General features: G+C 41.0%; 2 protein-coding genes across 2 annotated transcripts; one reads left to right on the forward strand and one right to left on the reverse strand.

Moving 5' to 3' along the window:
- Nucleotides 1-239: 239 nt before the first annotated feature.
- Nucleotides 240-4,054, reverse strand: LOC106318432 (ferric reduction oxidase 7, chloroplastic). The gene is made up of 9 exons (XM_013756407.1): nucleotides 3,519-4,054; nucleotides 3,329-3,425; nucleotides 2,766-2,963; nucleotides 2,442-2,676; nucleotides 2,001-2,328; nucleotides 1,649-1,928; nucleotides 1,318-1,573; nucleotides 802-1,243; nucleotides 240-644 (listed from the first exon to the last, which is right to left on the reverse strand). Exons 1-9 carry the CDS (start codon nucleotides 3,736-3,738, stop codon nucleotides 475-477), a joined length of 2,226 nt encoding a protein of 741 aa, XP_013611861.1. The 5' UTR covers nucleotides 3,739-4,054; the 3' UTR covers nucleotides 240-474.
- Nucleotides 4,055-11,791: 7,737 nt separating this feature from the next.
- LOC106314755 lies at nucleotides 11,792-13,141 on the forward strand. Its single transcript, XM_013752585.1, has 2 exons — nucleotides 11,792-12,779; nucleotides 12,882-13,141. Exons 1-2 carry the CDS (start codon nucleotides 11,792-11,794, stop codon nucleotides 13,139-13,141), a joined length of 1,248 nt encoding a protein of 415 aa, XP_013608039.1.
- The last annotated feature ends 6,635 nt before the right edge of the window (nucleotides 13,142-19,776 follow it).

Consider the following 19,776-nt stretch of genomic DNA (forward strand, 5'->3'; position numbering starts at 1 on the left):
TAGAGGAGAAAACATAATCTCATTTCGTCATTATACAATCGATGTTGCTTATTTGAATTTAATGATTTGTGTCAGCCGCAAAAATTAATTTCCTTTTGTGCATATGAAGTCTTAAAAATAATTAAAATGAGATGTAATACGTCAACTATTCAACAAGGATGATATATTTAAGAGACCAACATTTATATTCGTTATTTTATAATCGATAAAAATTGTAGGGTTGCAAGATGTTAAAACTATTTAATAAATAAACACTATTATAAAAACTTATCCGCGCTTGCGCACGGGTTATTATCTAATAGTACAATATAAGAAGCTCATATATTTGCATAATTATACATGAAAATAGAAAGTCACATATTCCCCATAGCTGTATCCTTAATACATACAGACTGCTATTACATACATATGCATACTTTTTCTTTTAGATTCCACAGATTGATTACATAATTATCTTCAGCCTTGAAAGCAAAGTTACAAGTCGAAGCTGTGGCTGTTGAAGTGGAAAAGTGGATGATTCGTGGATCGCCAGATGCTATGTGAACGTATCTCTTTGGCAACGGTAGACTGAAGACTGGCCGGTCCGCATACAATAACTCCAACATCAACACTTCCCCATTTCTCATTCAATGACTCAAATATCTCTGCAAATTAAAATGTGTTTTCAAAGACAAAACAACAGAAAACCATTTATAATTTTGTTTTGCACTAGAACAGGCCGGTATAGCTGAATCGAATTGAATCCATCCGGAGAGTACTGGGTAATGAAAACGGATCGGTCAACTCTAGTTATAATCGTACCTTTAAAATCAGGTCTCGTGCCATAACGAGTAGTGATGAAACTCTGAATATCGTCTTCTGTGTTAAGGCCTTTAAGTTCCGCAGATGGGTTATGTAGTTCTTCTCCATTCGTAGTCACCTTGTCGTGGCCATTTGGTTCTACATCACCGGCTTTTTCACCCCAAAGATTCCAGAAAACAACAACAAGACCTCCAAAAATCAACACACTTGCAACCATACAAACCACGAAAAGAAGTCCCTTGTACCACCACGCCGTTATGTTGAATTTGTTTATGTAAAAGATGTCCAACAATGTGATCATTAAAACAAACCCGATGGTGGATGATACCAGATAGAGTCCAGACCATATATTATCCCCTGTACCAACTAATACCGACATGGGACACCCGTTGCTCCTTGGCTTCACAGAAGGATTCACCATCTTGTGAACCATTCCATCTTCCTGTATGACAGTGAAACAAAACAATATTCAACAAACTAAGGCTTTAAGCGCAAAATGTTTTATGTAAAACTTACCAAGAGAGGCTCGGATTGTCTTGTGACATAGATGTTAATCTCAAGGTTCATTTTCTGAGAGAAAGAAGGGCAAAGGGAAGGAATGTCGATCGATGAGAGGAGAGAGAGCTCGTCTGAGTTTTTGATTGCCCAGATAACTAAAACCTTCTTTGGTAGACAAGCTTTCCCATCTCTTTTTCTTTGTAGGATATCACTTAAGATGGCGAAAAATGGCGAAATCCCGATTCCTCCTGCTACTAAGACCAGATTCTCGTACCTGCAATCAAAAATACGAGCTTTATTTGTATTGAAACAAATTTCAAATATACAAAGCAAATTTATAACTCATTACGCCAGGTGGTATGGAGATTCATGGCCATAAGGGCCCTCCACGCAAGTTGTGATTTTGGGATATGACAGAGGAGAAAGGAGCTGATCTGGGTTCTCTGCCTCGTATAGCTTTGACAACTTGTCCCTAAGCTTTGCAGTCCATCCACCAAGAACCTTTATGAGAACGGCAACATGATGCTTCCCATCTAGAGGGCTTGATGAAACACTGAAGGGATGCCATTGTAGCCATGATAGCTCCCTTACTTGGAGGAAGACAAAACTCAGTGCATTGTATCGCATATCTAGAGTTGGACATTTAAAAAAAAAAGTCAGTAAATGCTTTAGATTAGAGGTAGGGGAAACAGAATTGTTACTCGGTGGTTTCGAAAGGACGAGCTCTAAAGTCCCGCAGGGAAAACTCTTTGCAGAGATTACATCTACAGTCCTTCTGGATTGGCAGAACCTCAAGAAACGGTCGAGAATGAAAAGGAATATTCCTCCAGCAACTATGCTGAATAAGTAGTCACCCACGTGAAGTGCCAAGAAGACGACGAAGACAATATAGAGTTGATGGGTGTAGAAGAAAAGCTCAAAGTAATGCTTCCTCACGTACTGTAACGATGTAACCCACATAAGTAAACCCGCTACAAGACTGATAACTCCAGGTAACACTGCGATTCCAATAGCTTTCCACTCGAATAACTGAGAGACAGGGATAGAGTAAGTACTAACGAAGCTTCATAATAGGATTATATGTGAGATTCACAACAGAAATAAGTTAAAAACAAAAAAAACTAAATAAGGAAGAGACTTACAAGCTCTAAAAGTCGACCTTGAACGGTCCACGCAACAACATAACAGAGGCCATGAAAGGAGAAGAAAGCCATGGTGATATGACCAAGCCAAACGTGATACTTTGTAGCATGCTCGAAAGGGATATCGACAAGACGGAGGAGAATGGAGCCTCTCGAGATTGGAAGAAACAAAAACACCATACACAACAGTCCAATCATCCCGAAACGCAGACCCGTTATCTCCAACAGAAGCATACTGAGGACACACCGTAATTGGAATGAGAAGCAAAAATATATATATATATATAAAGAAGGGAAGAAACAAAGAAAATTAGCTTTAAGAACCTTCTATCCTCGGGAAGCACATGGAAGAGATCAAGAAGGTCAAGATCCCTCATGGTATATGCATAGATAGCCCAGAGGAAGAAGACAGAGAAGATCATAATTCCAAGAAACTCAGCTGCAGAAACAACTCCAAATGGCCCATCCACAAGAACAGGAAATGTCCACAGCCTGAACCTTGGGAATTTCGATATCTTCTTCCTTCAATAAACACCGAAATAAATATGGAATTAATAAAATTGACAGTATCCAAAATGACTTACTGTATATTTATTTATAAGTTTTAACTTCACTTTCTAACTCTTTCTTACATTGTTATTGTTATATATGAATAAACTCTTTCTTACATTGTTCCAAAGCAATTTAAGCTCTTATGCAAATATGCAATATCAATTTCAAATTATATATATATATATTTGTGTATACTAAAATTAGTTAAAAAAAAAAAGTTTGTGTATACTGAAATCTTTAAATTTCTTCGGAATTTATAGCAATCATATATGATGGACGTTGTCTTAAAATCAACTAGTTATCACACTAAAGTAATGAACGTGGACCACACGTACTTAGTGAACACATTCTCTTCTCCGGAGATGATCAGATAGAGAGAAGCTAAGACGGAGATAACAAGAATCGGACCACTGAAAATCAAGAACATGCTTCCTGCAAATATTTTTTGCAAATTCGGAGGATGAAAATGAATATTAGTTACAATTTTAAAACTTTTTTGTCGGAAAATTAGAAGAAATGTAAAACCTGTGGTGCCGAAGAGAGTGTGGGAAGAAACAGCTCTCCAATTTGTAAGAATTCCATCGCCGAGTTTCCCAGGGTACACAAAAAGGAAAACAACCCATGCAACGAAAATCACGGACATTAAAACTTTCAGAATCCATTTAAACGAGGAAGCCACCACGGATGATGATGATGACGACGATGATGACTCCTTGGACAAAAGAGGGCTTTCATGATCATCCATCGTTACTCTCTCTGTGTAGCTCACTCTTGTGAATCTTTTACTTTGGTTTCTCAGTGTAGTGATGAGAGGTTGCTCAAACGCATCATCAGATTTAAAGGAGAGGTTATGAGAAGAAATTCAGGAGATAATTAGATGACAGAAAGGAAGAAATTTTGTGAACCATTCAAGGTTACATCACTCGCATTAATGAAAGATTCCCTCCCAACATCAATCCTAGTACACAATTAACAAAAAAAAAACAAAAGAGTAAAGGGGAAGAAGGCAATTTCCATGTGAGAGTAACTGTACTTGGGAAAGACTAGCACGTCTCATTTCAACCACAAGTAAGGGACGGTGAGTAGTCACTACAGAGTATATAGATAAGATGGTTATTATGACGAGTGCGATGTTTGGATAATTTTGGGTGTTGCGCTAGCTCATTTTCATATACGGTTACAGTTAGTGCTAGAAAACACAATATATCGTATTGTGTGTATTATACTGTTTTTTTCATAGTAGTTGTACAACGTCAACCATTTGTCATTGATTAAACCACAATGTAGGAGCCGGGTTTCACCTTAAGTCCAAACCGTAAGTCCGACTCGGTTATTCGAGAACTAATGCCTCCCACTACAGATCGAAAGCCCATATTACATGAAACCCACGAAGACTAAGTCAATAATTTTTGGTCAAGGGTCTTGGTCAATGGCCTTTGTCAATAATATAGTCATTTATTCCAATTAATGACCATAGATGACATTCTCTCCACCTAGAAATTAGATATAAAATGAAAAGAATTGCCTAGTAAAAAGAAGAGTTCTCCATGATAGGAAAAGAGAAGAAAAGGAGAAGAAGATTGCACAAATTCATCATTTCTTCCTGACATAAGATCCACATACTCATCGTAAAAGAGAAGTCATTTATTCATTCTTACCATCTTTCTATGCTCTAGACATTATTTACGAAATAATTTTAACACATATATTCTGCAATCATTTTCACTAGATAAATATGACATGACATACGAAAATTGATGACATAGTTTATGACTTAATATGACATGGATAATTACATTTAACACTTATTTATATGTTTGGTAAACTTTTTATAATAGTGTAGTAAATTATACATCATCATTAAAGTAAATCTATTCAAATATGCAATTAAATAACATAATAATAAAAATATAATAATATTTTACAAATTTTGAAATATTATTTATTTCTATTTTTTATAATTATACAACTTTATTACTAAACCAGATTTTCATTTTCTTAAAAGAAATTTTTTAATAGTAATATTATTAGTTTCTTTTATATATCTACCAATTTTTGAAATATTGTTTAGTTACTATTTGATAATTATACAACCTTTATATAATTTTTTATTAATTTTATCCAACTTGATTTAATATATTTTATCCAAAAGAAATAGAAAAAACCTGTCTAAGATTATAATTTTAAATTTATATACATATCTATTTTTAAATATATTTTAAAATAAACAAAATTATTTATTTTATCTGAATTTTATGTTCAATTCAATCGAACTTTATATTAAAATATTGAAAAGAAAATGACAAAATAGAAAAAATAATAAAAAAAAATTTCTAAATATAATTTAAATTTAAAAGTAAATATGACATGCATACTAGAATATATGACATGGTTTATGACTTAATGTCACATGGACAATTACATTTAATATTTTTTTATATGTTTGGTAAACTTTTTGTAATATGATAGTAAATTGTATATCATCATTAAAGTAAATCTATTCAAATATTACATTAAATAATATACGAATAAAAATATAAAAATATTTTATAAATTGCTAAATATTATAAATTTCTATTTTTCTTATAATTATACAATTTTATTACCAAACAGGGTTTTCAATTTTTTTACAATTTTTTTTTAAATAGTAATATTATTAGCTTCTTTTATATATATACAAATTTTAGAAATATTGTTTAGTTATACTCTTTGATAATTATACAACCTTTATATCAATTTTTATTAATTTTATCCAACTGTATTTAATATATTTTATCCAAAATAAATAGATAAAAAACCTGCCTTTGATTATAATTTTAACTATATATACATATTTATTTTTAATATAATTTAAAATAAACAAAATTAATTATTTCATCTTAATTTTATGTTCAATTAAATCAAATTTTTATTAAAATATTGAAAAGAAAATATTAAAATAGAAAAGAACAATAAAAATTTCTTTTTAAATATAATTTTAATTTAACAATTTTATGACTGCACATGGAGTAGGAAAACACCTAGTATCTTTTATTTTCACTTGTTATCATTTAACTCTTTGACGCCTAACTCTTTGCTACCAAACTTCTTGCTGCCTATCTCTCAGCAATCTAGCTACACAGCTGCATATGCCTTGCTGCCTTGCTGCCTAGCTGTCTAGCTGCCATATTTCTTAGCTGCATAGTTGTCAAGTTGCCTAGCAGCCAGATCACCTAGATGCCAAGCTGTCAAGCCGCCTAGCGGCCAGATCGCCTAGCTTACAACCAGATCAAGCTGTCAAAACTGCATAGCTTCCTAGCTCTCGGCAATCTAACAATCCAGCTATCTAGTTATCGCACTGCCTAGCTGCCAAATCGCTTAGCAGCCAAGCTGCATATTTGTCACACCGTCTACCTGCTTTGCCGACCTGGAGACCTGACGACCTGGAGACCTGACGACCTGGAGACCTAGAGGTCTGACGATCTGAGGATACTTAATCATTATCTCAAAAATAGTATTCTTTCCTAGCTGCCTAGCTATAGGAGAGACTTAATTGCCTATCTCAAGAAGAGACCTCTCTCTCTTAGCTGCCAAGCTATAGTAGAGACGTAATCGCCTATTTGAACAAAACAGCTCTCTCCTAGCTTCCCAGCTAGAAGAGAAGCCAAGATGACAAGCTAAACAAGGAGTCCTCTCAGACAATCCCATCTTATACCACATACACAAGATATTACCTAAGAACTACGTTTGGTTTGATCCCGATAAGGGTACGAAGGCAGCCTTTTTAAAGGCACAACTTGTTGGGTTCAAAATCGGTCACAACGGAATCAATGTCAGAAAACTTCCCGGAAAATGTCCTCTTTGAAAACTTTGAAAAAGAGAGAAAAATTCAAAAGAAAAGAGAAGTGGAAAAACTAAATCGAGTTTTGTAACAACTCCGAAAAGGATTCACACGATAAGTCTTCGAGGAAGGTTACTCCAGGCCTCAGACAAACAGATCCCGAACAGCGAAACAACCATCGTCCAACTCGCCGAAGCGGCGAGTTGGACCGAACACACCGTCCAACTTGCCGAACGGGCAAGTTGAATCGAGCAAGCCGTCCAACTCGCCGAACGGGCGAGTCGGATCAACTAGCCTGGCTTCGTCCCATCCTCGTAGCTCCCTTCTTCGGGATTGGATTGAACCTGCTCTTGTTTCGTCTCGATCGGAATCACCGTTGCAACTTTACGATTTATAATCGTAAGAACTCATTTTCTCTTGAGAAGTTCGAATTGATCGTATAAAACGGCAACGGTTAACTAAACACCTCGAACTGCCTCCACTATACGAGAAAATTCAAACTTACTGCGGAATCGGCATCGTTTCGGAAGCGCTCTTTCGATTAATCGTAAAAACACTTAAGTCGAGCAACGGTCCGAAAGGGTACAAAACGCGGCTAGAAGCCCACTTACGATTTTATACGAAATCGAGCCAATCGTTATGACGGTCTAGCTTCTATTCCGCAGGAGAGGATAAATGTCAAGATCGGAAGATAAATGTGAAGTTTCCAAAGATAAATATGAAGATCGAAGAAAAATGGAATATTTCCGCGATGTGATAAACTCGACCGAGGGCAGAAAGGGAAATAGCAAACCGCCTCTACAAGGAGTATATAAGGATGTCGAGGCTGAAGATGCAGAGGGACGCAATTTTTCTACTCAGAGCAAAACTTAGCAATTAAGAGCATTTAAGGCAACTTTCCATTTTTGTTATCGAGCTGCGACTCAACTAGGTTTTCCGCAGTCTTAGGTTGCTAGAACTAAGGATCTCGCCGACTGCTCTTGTAGCCAAGGCTCTTACCTTGTTGTAACACTCATACGCGGATTCGGAATAAAACACTTTTTCTCTCTTTTCTATTCTCATATTTACTTTTCGTCTATATTTTCGTGTTCTGATTGCTTGGCGTGTGGTTTAGCAGATATCCGGGACCTCTGGGAAATTTAGGGTTTCCTATCTTTCCTAAATCAACGGAAATCGACAAGGCGGATTTCGGTTTCCATAGTTTGGCGCTACAAGGAGGGAGGGGAGGTACGGATCAATCTAACTCTCAGCAACCAACGCTCGATCAAACATGTCAACTGATGATCTCAACAACCAACAAACCAGTGGCGGCACCGCTGCCGACAACGACGTTGAAAATACTCCAGCAGCGAACGTTACCCCGGTTAACGCTAACACCACAGTGTTCGAGGAGGTCGATAAGATGTTCTCAACTTTCGAAAAGAAGTCAACAGAACAGAAGAATGTCATGAGTTCTCTCGCTAAACAGGTTGAAAACATAACAACCAGAACCATGGTAGTTTTTCTGCGCAGAACAACCCAAATCCGCGGAAGAAGACTTGATTTCACGACTCCTTCTGACCGGTCAGGCAGCGTGCTGGGAAAACCGTCTGGGAAAAATCCCGACGAAGTCAATCCCGCGCCAACACGGAAAAACCCGGAAGATCTTCCTCCTGTCGTGGAAGATAAAGAAGAAGGAGAAATCTGACATGTCGACGTGGATTCTAGCAGTCAGTCCGAGCCTACATACGAAGACGCAGACGTGCATCCGCGTCGAACTAGGAGCCGCGCGGCTCAAGACAACTCCCAGTTTGACAACCCTATGATCAAAGAAGAAGAAGAAGCCATCTTCTGGGACAAACAGGAAGAACTGGCCGATGAGCAAACTCGGAACACTCGCGGCAAATGCCGACAAGGTCGCAAATCTGCTAGCAAAAAATCTGAGATTCGAGATCTTCGCGATCATCTCATTAAAACGGTAGTAGAGGTTAGAACGGTGCAATCTCAGATCCAACACGCTACCAGCACCGCACCCGAGATTGATCTACTACTCGAGGAGTCTTGAAAAACGCCCTTCACTACTTGCATCACCGGACCTAGGGTTTCGGATCCTGGAAAGGTCAAGGTAACACCTTACGACGGTACAAGCGATCCAAAGTCACACCTACAGACTCTCCAGATCGCGATGGGGAGAGCCAAGTTAGAGAAAACGAAAGAGATGCCAGCGAATGCCGCCTCTTCTTCGAAACCTCGGAGGAGTAGCACTTGAGTGGTTCTCTCGCCTGAGGCAAAATTCCATCGAAAGTTTCCGCCAACTCGCCTCGGAATTTCTCAAGCAGTACTCTATGTTCAAAGATCGAGAAACCTCCGATGTAGATCTCTGGAGCATTTCCCAAGGTGAGGATGAATCTCTCCGCCACTTCATAAAACGGTTCAAGACCGTTATGGATAGAGTCAGTGGAATAAGCGACAAAGTAGCCGTAGACGCGCTCCGAAAGAGGCTCTGGTACAAGTCGAAGTTCAAGAAGTGGATAACTTTGGATAAGCTGCGTACGATCCAAGATGCGCTCCACAAAGCCATAGACTACATGATCATCGAGGAGGAGACGAAATTCTTGTCACAAAAGCAAAGGCTGACAAAGACATCGTCAAAAGATCATGGGTCGGACTAGAAGTCGAAAAAGAGAAACCCCTGAAACGATAAAAATGTCCATCACGGGGAAGAAGAGACCCATGGAGCGCATAACTACGCCATCAACTTCGGACCGGAGCAAGGCCAGACGACGGGTAACACATGGACCCGAAATCTAAATTACGACGAGAATGTCTTCTCCGACTTTCACCAGGCCTGCGGCCACTCATCCGTTAAATGCAAAGTTCTCGGCGCAAGGTTAGCCGCAAAGCTACATGCGGGAGAACTCGCCAAAGTGTTTAGGATAAAAGATCTCGTCCGTGATTCAGACCGCCCTTAGAGGAACGATAAGGCTCTCCGACAGAGAACTCTTTCCAAGGGAACCAATTGGGAGAAAAGCGCGGCAGAAGACAGGACGAAAAGGGCAACGACAATAGTCACCGCAGAGTGAACATGATCATCGGAGGGTCGTAATTTTGCGGCGATACCGTCTCTGCCACCAAAGCTTATCAGTGCAAGGCCGAGACGAGCACAAATTCGCTGACCTGGTCCGTGCCCAGTGACTTCCCGAAAGGAGCAATCACTTTCGATGAAGAAGAGGCTGGCGGGATCGACCATCCCCACTGCGATCCACTCGTGATCGATCTCGTGATAAGAGATCTCGAGGTCGCCATGGTTCTCATCGATACGGCCAGCACGGTCAACGTCATCTTCCGTGACACTCTCAAGAGGATGAACAGATATATAGTGTTTTTGGCACATTATATGTATGTCTTACTAATAGTTTTCAAGGTTTTATCGAGTCTTTTTAGTCCCTTTTCGAGTCATAAAAGGTCTAGAGTTGCATTGGATGGGAAATGGACCAGCTAGAGGAAAAGAAGAGAGAAAAGTATGATTTGGAGTTTTTCGCGCAGAACAGTCAACCGGAGCAACCTGAGTGCCTGCTCCAGCGACAGAGATAAAAAAAGAAATTTTCCAAATATTTCGGGATTTACCCTAGATTTCCTATTTCTTTCCTATATCCGCCTGTGGTTCCCATATATATAGTCTCCTATTTATTATTTTAGATCTACCTTAGTTTTTACGCAAGAAAAGACCTGAGAGAGCTTTGATTTAGCGATTACTACTTGTAAGGGAGAAGGCCTCATCTATCTCATAGAGAAGATTATCCTGAACCCTCTGATTTCTTTGATCTATTATACACAGTATTATTCAGAAATCACGCTTCTCTGTTCTTGTGTTATGTCTGAGTAGTCACCGAGTTAATTTAGGGTTCCAGGGTTTTGGATTCGTAAGCTAGAGCATAAATAAGTCATCTTGAGATTGTCTACATTCATATTTGTTCTTATTGCTTGCATTGAACCGATCACTTAGTGCATGAATTAGGGTTATTCGATTTGGCTGGCCGTTAATTGATAACCTGATATGATTTGAATGAGCTTTGCATCCCTAGTCAGCGAGAGTAGATATTAGTGTGTATTGTGAACATATCGGACTTGATCTCTAGAGCTTGCCATCGTGTCTTGATAGAAACAAGAGTTTAGGCATCAAGACCGACTTGCAAAGGAATTAACACCACGAGAGTGGGTTGTTTCAACCTGAGTAATCCGAGTTTAGACTTGTTATAAACTGAACTTGAATAATTGCTTGGTTTATGATTCCATACCTGAAAAGAAACCCTAGACTAGCGCCTTTAAATCAATCGAAAACAACCTAATCTAGTTACATGTTCTTTACGATATTTACTTCTTTAAAACCCGCATTTCGTTTTAGCTAAATTTTGATCCCATAAAGATAAAGTGTGAACTGGTCCTCTGGAATTGAATCTAAAGATATTACAACTACACTGTTAACTTGACAGTAGACAAATATCCAATTTTAATGTATCAAGTTTTGGCGCCGTTGCGACGGGGTTTACCTTTATTTTTCGGTTATTTACTTAGTCTAAAACTTCTAACTTGTTTAATACTTTTTGCAGTTGATGACCCAGGTGCATGACCAGGGGACTTAATTTCGCTTACAAATCAGGAACTCGCAAGCTTAGGAAGAACCAACCGTCAACAAAAATCAATCACTGCAACAATGGCCAACTTCAGCACTCCAGAACAAATGGCCGGGTCTATGCAACAGATGCAACAGCAGATGCAATAAATGCAAGAGTTACAACAAACAATCGCAGCGCAGCAACTGACTGCACAGCGGGAACCACCTGTCCCGATTGGTGAGCGAAACCTACCGCGTAACATCTCTGCTACGCGCTCTGCTATCGCCCCACCACCATGTCAAAGGGCAGACTTTGGGATAAGACCCGGCATGATCAATCTTGTCTAGAGAAAGATGTTCCATAGACTATCAGCTGAGATACCGATGGAACACATTGAAGCTTTTGAAGAGATATGCAGTTTCACTCGTGCAAACGGCGTCCCACCCGACTACAACAAATGCATGGTGTTCCCATTCTCTCTAGCGGACAAGGCTTCACGATGGCTTAAGTCATTACCTACAGGTTCCCTAACTTATTGTGAACAGGTTAGAGCAGCTTTCTTGGGACACTTCTACACGAAAGCCAAAACAGCTGCCCTAAGGAACAAGATCTCCTCCTTCAAGCAACTCGCTAATGAACCTTTCAACGAAGCTTGGGAACGGTTCAATGATACCCTCAGAGATTGTCCTCATCACGGGTTCGACGATGACCATGTTCTAGGAATCTTCTACGATGATGTGAAATGGGAGTTCTGCAATGGTCTAAACGCAGTGAGCAATGGAGATTTCATGACTCAAACCACAGAAGGAGCTCACGCGCTAATAGAGAACATGGCAGCTAGTTCGTCCAACAAAAACGAGGAGACTGACCGTTCCAAGAAGGTGAACAGCATTAACACTAGGAAGATTGATGACCTTGCCGCTAAGGTCAATCTGCTGCTCAAGAACAATCAGAATCACATATATGTCATGGAAGAAACCAATCTGGAACCAGGTACTACAGTTGCTGCAGCAGAAACCGAGACATCGGAAGAAGATCAGCAAGAGGTCAGTTACGTCAATGGGCAGGGTTGGCAGTTCAAAAACTACCATCCAAACCCTAATGTGAGGAACAACCCGCATCTGTTCTCATACAAGACCAATCCAGACAACCCCAACGACAGATCTCAAGGAAATCAGTTCCAAAACACTGGATATCAGAAGCCATACTTCCAGAATCAGAATCAAAATCATAATCAGAATGGGAAGATGTTCATCCTCAGCCAGGCTCAGAATCAATTTCAGAACCGGCAGAATAATCCACAGGCTGCTCCTGCAACCACGAGTGGTCCGCCATATGAGCTGAAGGGAATGATGCAACAACTTATGCAAGGTCAACAAATTCAAGGAAAAGCACTGAACTAGGTTACAACAGAGATAAACACTCGGATGGACAACATGTTCACGAAATTGAATTCCAAATATGATGCTGTAGCAAGCCACATAAAGCAGATGGACGTTGAGATTGCTCAAACTGCTGAAACAATAAAAAGGCAACAGGGAACGCTCCCAGGGAAAACAGACAAGAATCGCAAGGACTGTAACGCAGTCGAGCTGAGAAGTGGAAGACATCTATCAGATCCTGTCCCCAAGAAGCTCACTGCTCAAGAGAAGGGAAAACAGAAAGAGGGAGAACAGCCTCCGCTTGAGGATGTCCACGACGACCATGAATCGGAACAGCCAACAGCCGCATAACCACCCACGACGCAAGATCAATTTGTTCCCACTCGCGTCTACATTCCAAAAGTTCCCTACCCAGTCCCTGCTAAGAAATCACGCAAGGATTGCGAAGAGATGAAGTGCAAGAAGATGCTTGAAGAGATGAATGTCAAGTTCTCTCTCATGGATGCTATTCAGATGATTCCTTCAATGCGCAATCTTGTGAAAGGGCTGATCTCCGGGAAGACTTCTGCAGACAGCGACATCATGATGGTCTCGAAAAAATACAGTGCAGTCCTTTAAAACAGAACAATCATGAAATTGGAAGATCCTGGAAAATTTGTCATATCTGTTTAGATTGGAAAGACAGTCTTCGCTTGTTCTTTATGCGATCTGGGTTCCACTTCTAGAAGCTGGTGTAATTTATGCGATTTCTGATAGTAAGTGGGTTAGTCATGTTCATGTAGTTCCTAAGAAAGGGGGGATCACTGTGGTTACTAATGAAAAGAATGAATTGATACCCACTAGGACAGTAACAGGTCACCGTATGTGTATTGATTTTTGAAAATTAAATATGGCTACACGAAAGGACCACTTCCCACTCCCATTTATTGATCAAATGCTTGAGAGATTGGCTAACCACCCATATTACTGCTTTTTAGATGGTTATTCAGGTTTCTTTCAGATTCCCATTCACCCAGACGATAAGGAGAAGACGACCTTCACGTGTCCTTACGGCACCTTTGCCTACAGGAAAATGCTGTTTTGTTTGTGCAATGCTCCTGCGACATTCCAGCGTTGCATGATGTCTATTTTCACTGACCTAATTGAGGATATAATGGAAGTTTTCATGGACGATTTTAGCGTCTATGGGAGTTTCTTTTCTGTGTGTTTGTCGAACTTGTGCAGGGTCCTTCAACGCTGCGAGGAAAATCATCTCGTTTTGAATTGGGAGAAGTGTCACTTCATGGTGCGAGATGGGATTGTTCTCGGTCACAAAATCTCAGAAAAGGGAATCGAAGTGGACAAGGCAAAGATATAAGTGATGATAAGCTTACAACCTCCAAACTCTGTCAAAGGAATCATGAGTTCCTCGGACATGCTGGATTTTACAGAAGATTCATCAAGGACTTCTCCAAAATCGCAAGACCACTCACTCGCCTGCTCTGCAAGGAGACAAGATTTGAGTTCGATAGCGATTGTTTGTCAGCCTTCCACACGATCAAAGGAGATCTAGTCAGAGCACCCATCGTGCAACAACCAGACTGGGAGCTCCCATTCGAGATCATGACAGACGCAAGCGATTTTGCAGTTGGAGCTGTGCTAGGACAACGAAAAGACAAGAAGCTTCACATGATCTATTACGCGAGCAGGACATTAGATGAAGCTCAATGTCGCTATGCAACTACAGAAAAGGAACTTCTAGCAATTGTCTACGCCTTTGAAAAGTTCAGATCCTACCTAGTTGGATCTATGGTGATAGTGCACACAGATCATGCAGCATTGAGGTATTTGCTGACGAAGAAGGATGCAAAACCAAGGCTACTCCGATGGATCTTATTGCTCCAGGAATTTGACCTAGAAATCAAGGAAAAAAAGGGCATTGAGAATGGCGTTGCAGATCACCTCTCCAGAATGAAGATAGTTGAAGATACATCACTTGATGACAGCCTCCTAGTCGAGCACGTTTACTCGATCAGTCTGGGAAGCATCACAGAACAACCGCTCTATCCAGTTTCCTCCAGCGTTCCGGAACACCTTGTCTGTGCGATCCAAAAGCAATATCCTAATCTTCCATGGTTTGCTGAGATCGCCAATCGCCAACTACTTGGCTGCTGAGAAAGAACCTGTCAAATTCACTGGCAATGATAAACGGAAATTTCTAAGAGGAGCAAGACACTACTATTGGGATGATTCCTACTTGTACCGAAGTTGCAAGGATGGAATATTCCGACGATGTGTATTTGAGTCTGAGATTCCAGGAATCCTCTATCACGGTCATGGTTCCTCTTATGCAGGGCACTTTGCGACATTTAAAACCGTATCTAAGATCCTCCAAGCCGGTTTTTGGTGGCCAACAATGTTTCAAGATGCCCATTCCTACATCTCTAGATGCGACTCATGCCAGCGACAAGGGAATATCAGTAAACGAAATGAGATGCCTCAGAACTTCATCTTGGTGGTTGAAGTATTCAATTGTTGGGGAATCGACTTCATGGGACCATTCCCACCACCCTTCAAGAACGAGTACATCTTGGTAGCAGTTGACTATGTTTCTAAGTGGGTGGAAGCAATTGCCAGTCCCACAAACGACGCAAAGGTGGTGACTAAGATGTTCAAAACCATAATCTTTCCAAGATTTGGGGTACCACGCGGAGTCATCAGTGATGGGGGTAGTCACTTCATCAACAAGATCTTTGCAGGTCTATTGAAGAAGAACGGTGCACAACGCAAGGTAGCCACGCCATATCACTCTCAAACTAGTGGACAAGTGGAAGTTTCAAACAGAGAAATCAAGAGCATCCTGCAGAAAACAGTTAACAAAAGTCGCAAGGATTGGTCGTTCAAGCTAGACAACGCTCTCTGGGCTTACAGAACAGCCTACAAAACACCAATCGGGACCACTCCCTACAATCTAGTGTATGGTAACGCTTGTCACCTGCCTGTTGAGTTGGAGTACAAGGCAGCTTGGGCTGTGAAGCTACTCAACTTCGACATCAAACCAGCAGCAGAGAGACTATCCATGCAGATTCACGAACTGGAGGAAATTAGGCATCTCGCGTATGAAAGCTCTAAGATCTACAAGGAGCGAACTAAGGCCTACCATGACAAGAGGATCACCAGCCGCAACTTTCAACCTAAGGATCAGGTGCTCCTTTTCAACTCAAGGTTACGATTATTCCCTAGAAAGCTGAGATCTAGATGGTCCGGACCGTTCATCATTAAAGAGGTCCGCCCCCACGGAGCTGTTGTGTTGCTGAACACAAAAGGGGAAGAATTTGTTGTCAGTGTTCAACGCATAAAGCCATACCTTGCTGAGACAACAATCGCAGAGGGTGAAGAAATTCCCCTAAGCGATCATCCATTAGCCTAATAGGCCAACCAAGTCAAGCTAGTGACTTAAACCAAGCGCTTGGTGGGAGGCAACCCACTGGTGAGTGTAAATATTTCTTTTAGATTTCGGTTTTTGTGTTTCTTTTTACTTATTTGCAGGATAAAAATCAAAAAACCGAGTTACTCAAACCAGAACAGTCTCTGATTTTTCGAAGCAGTCGCTCCGCGAAGGTAAGTTCCTCGAAAAAAAATATATATTTTATTAGATTTGAATTAATTTTGTAAAATAGAGGGAAATCCTAGGAAGTGGGGCATGAAGTTGACCTATAAAAAGGGAACTTTCCCCATCTCTTTCCCACTTCCCCAAAAATCGCCTCCCCCATCGCCTCTCTTCCCTCTCCTTTCAAAACCTAAAACTCTTTCAATTTCTTCAACTTGTTTTGAGTTTTTCGGTTTCTACTTGCTTTGATTTCGAACTGTTTGGCTAATTTGCAGGATTCTACCATCACCAATCGAACGGTAAGAGGCGAAATCACACTATGATTCTCGTCCTTAAAATCTCTTTCTCTTCTCTTCTTTGCGCTTGAATAGATCGATTTTAGGGTTTATCAAAATCAAAATTGACCTCTCCTTTTGCTGCTAGGATGGTTAATAGAAGTTGAGATGAGAATGGTTAATTCGATTAGGTTAGATGGAAAGTCATCACCTTTAGGCCAATGTTCTTAAATTACACATGCATCGATTGCTAAGATATGGGTTTTGGGATCCATTGAATCGATTTTTGATTGGCAAGTTGATCTAAGTACCTAGACTTCTAAAGTGATTGTATTTGTTTTACCATTTTCAATCGCTTGAACTCTCTACATTGGGTTATGGGATAGTTTGGAAAGAGCAACTAAATCGCAAAAGCTTCCAAGTCTTCCTACTAAACCCAATCGAATGGTACTAACTCTTGCCTTTGGTTTTGTTTTGCAGATGGCTCCCAGGCGAACCAAGGCAGCATCTAGGATCAAATGACCATACGGTCGGGGTGAACCAGAGGATTACACTGTTCCCTCAACTTACCCATGGCCACAAAAAGAGGGAACCGAGATCTCCCTCACAGATCTGAACATCCCTAAGTCTTCAGAGACAAAATGGGATAAGGAAGCCTCGCGCCGCTACAACACTCTGCTCAACACCAACATCTTCCCAACCCGTTTCGTCGACGCCGGGGCTTTGAGCAACCTAGGCCTCCATGAGGATTTATACGCGGTTCTCCAAGTGCTGGGAATAGCTGATCTCTGTCACAGAACTCACCCGCTGTACCCTGATTTGGTGAGGCAAGTCCTCGCCACCGCGGAGCTAACTTTCAAGAAGCCTGGTTTCCCGATCTTTGAGGAAGCCTCTTTCACTTTCTTTGCGAGTGGTGTTAAGCACTCCATCAGCTTGACGCTGACTGAGATTTATGAGATGTCCGAGTGGTACACTCTGACGTCCTTCCCCAGGAAGTTTATCCCAGAGCAAGCATTCTGGAAATTCATCGCTTCAAGGGATTTCAAATCCCGATTAGCCAGTCAGTATCACATCCGCAACCCTGTTCTGCGAATTACTGCTAAGGTCCTGAGCAATCTGCTCTTCTCAAAGGATCAGACGTCAAAGGTGACACGGGGAGAGTTGCAGATGCTATGGGCCGGTGTTGAGGACGAGCTCAAATCTTCCGACATTGGGATTCCGACCGCGCCAATGACAACCAGTCCAAGTTATGTGCTCTTTCAGATGTTTGTGGACAAGAAAGCCAGAGTGGTTAAGGGTTCTTTGAAGAAAGACCGTTCTGGGAGTTTGCTTACTCCTCTCTTCCGCCACTTAGAGCTTGATCTCAGCGTCTATCAGTGTAACGAGATAGCAGAGTTCATTGATATCCCTTACCTGATCAACTGCCAGATTCTCCGCGACGAGACAACCTACAGTTTCCTCAGTTAGGACGGGAGAAACCTCTACTGCAAGCTGCCTCAACCGAACATCACCTCGCTAAGTGACGTGACCAACATCTATTTTGTCCCTGATGCTCAGTATCTTTGCGCCGACCCAAAGTCATCTTATCGTGACGATGTTGGGTTTGTCCGCACAGATGGAGGCGACAATGCATATGACTTGGGCCCCCTTGATGACAACGCAGATGATGCCACCTACCATCGCTGGATGGTAGAATCTCAGCGCAAGAACAATAGCCTCATGAAGAGGATACTGAAGGCGATCACTGGAGGATGCATGGGAGCTCCGAGCACATATGAACCTCGTCAAGACCAGCCTACACCGCGCAGTCATCGTCCAGGGAAGGAGCCAGCAGGAACTGCAAGGGGTGACGAAGAGACTCCATGGGCCACTCCACGCAGAAGGAACATGCGTTCCACGGGCCAGTCCGAGAGCGATGATACTGAGTAGGCAGTCTCCTAGTTCTATCTCCATTGTTATATCCGTTTGAACTATTTCTATTTTTTGTTTCTGTTTCCTGCACTTGTTTATTATTTTAGCTTTTCCTTGATTTATTTTCTCACCGGGGATGGTGAGAAGTAAGTCTGAGGGAGGCGCTTATCTGCTACTAATCGTTTACCTTTGGTTTAATGTTTAGAGTCAGTCCGCTTTGAGTCATTTTGATGTATTTATCAAGTCAGTTTGTTAAGATCGAGTCAGTCCAACCTTGTGGGAATCAGGACCTTATTTTATGATGTGTATTAACCGCCCTCGTGCTTTAATTCATCTTATTCAGTGACCTTAGCAGAGGAGACAGACGCACATGTGGATCCAGAACGCCCTGACATTACATCATCTTGTTCTCCAAAAGCTTTTAGCTTGTCGAGGTTACTCTGGAAAGACTTAACTCCATCTAACTTGAACTTAATCTTGACTGCAATATTTTTACCCATCTTGCGGATCATGAGTGGCTATCTCATCTTTAGCTAGTACCCACCTTAAAACCCTAAAGCCTTTGTTCTGCTCTCATGCATTTGTTATTCAGTATCTTATGTGCAGATATGTGCAAAAGGGCCAGAGAGGAAAGGATCGACTCAGTCTCTTACTCGTTGATACAACAGAAGTTTCTGCTAAAGAATAGGCGGAAGCACGCGTCTGGGAACCAAAATTCGCACTGTCGATTTCCGTTTAAATTAGGAAAGTAGGAGAACCCTAGTTTCCTAGAAGTCTCGGATATCTGCTAATACCACACGCTAAGCAATCAGAACACGAGATAACAACGATAAATTATATGAAATCGTAAAAAGAGAGCAAAGAGAAGTCTTATTCCGAATTTGCGTATGAGCGTTTACAACAAGGTATAAGCCTGGGCTCGAGAGCTGTCGGCGAGATTCCTAGTTCTAATAACCCTAAGACGACCTAATTGAGTCGCAGCTCGAATAACAAAAATGAAAAGTTGCCTAATTGCCCTAAATGCTAAGTTTGCTCTGAGAAAAGTCCTCCTCATGCCTCTCGCCAAGAACTCCTTATATACTGGCTCCTAGGTCGGTTTACGCTTTTCCCCTTCTGTCCTTAAGCCGCCATAGCATAAAAATGGAGATATTCCATTTTTCTGATCTTCGTAATTATCTTCAAAATTTCGTATTTATCCGCGGAAACTTGAT

This window comes from Brassica oleracea, chromosome C9 (assembly GCF_000695525.1).
Source record: "Brassica oleracea var. oleracea cultivar TO1000 chromosome C9, BOL, whole genome shotgun sequence".
In the NCBI taxonomy this organism is placed as follows: domain Eukaryota; kingdom Viridiplantae; phylum Streptophyta; class Magnoliopsida; order Brassicales; family Brassicaceae; genus Brassica; species Brassica oleracea.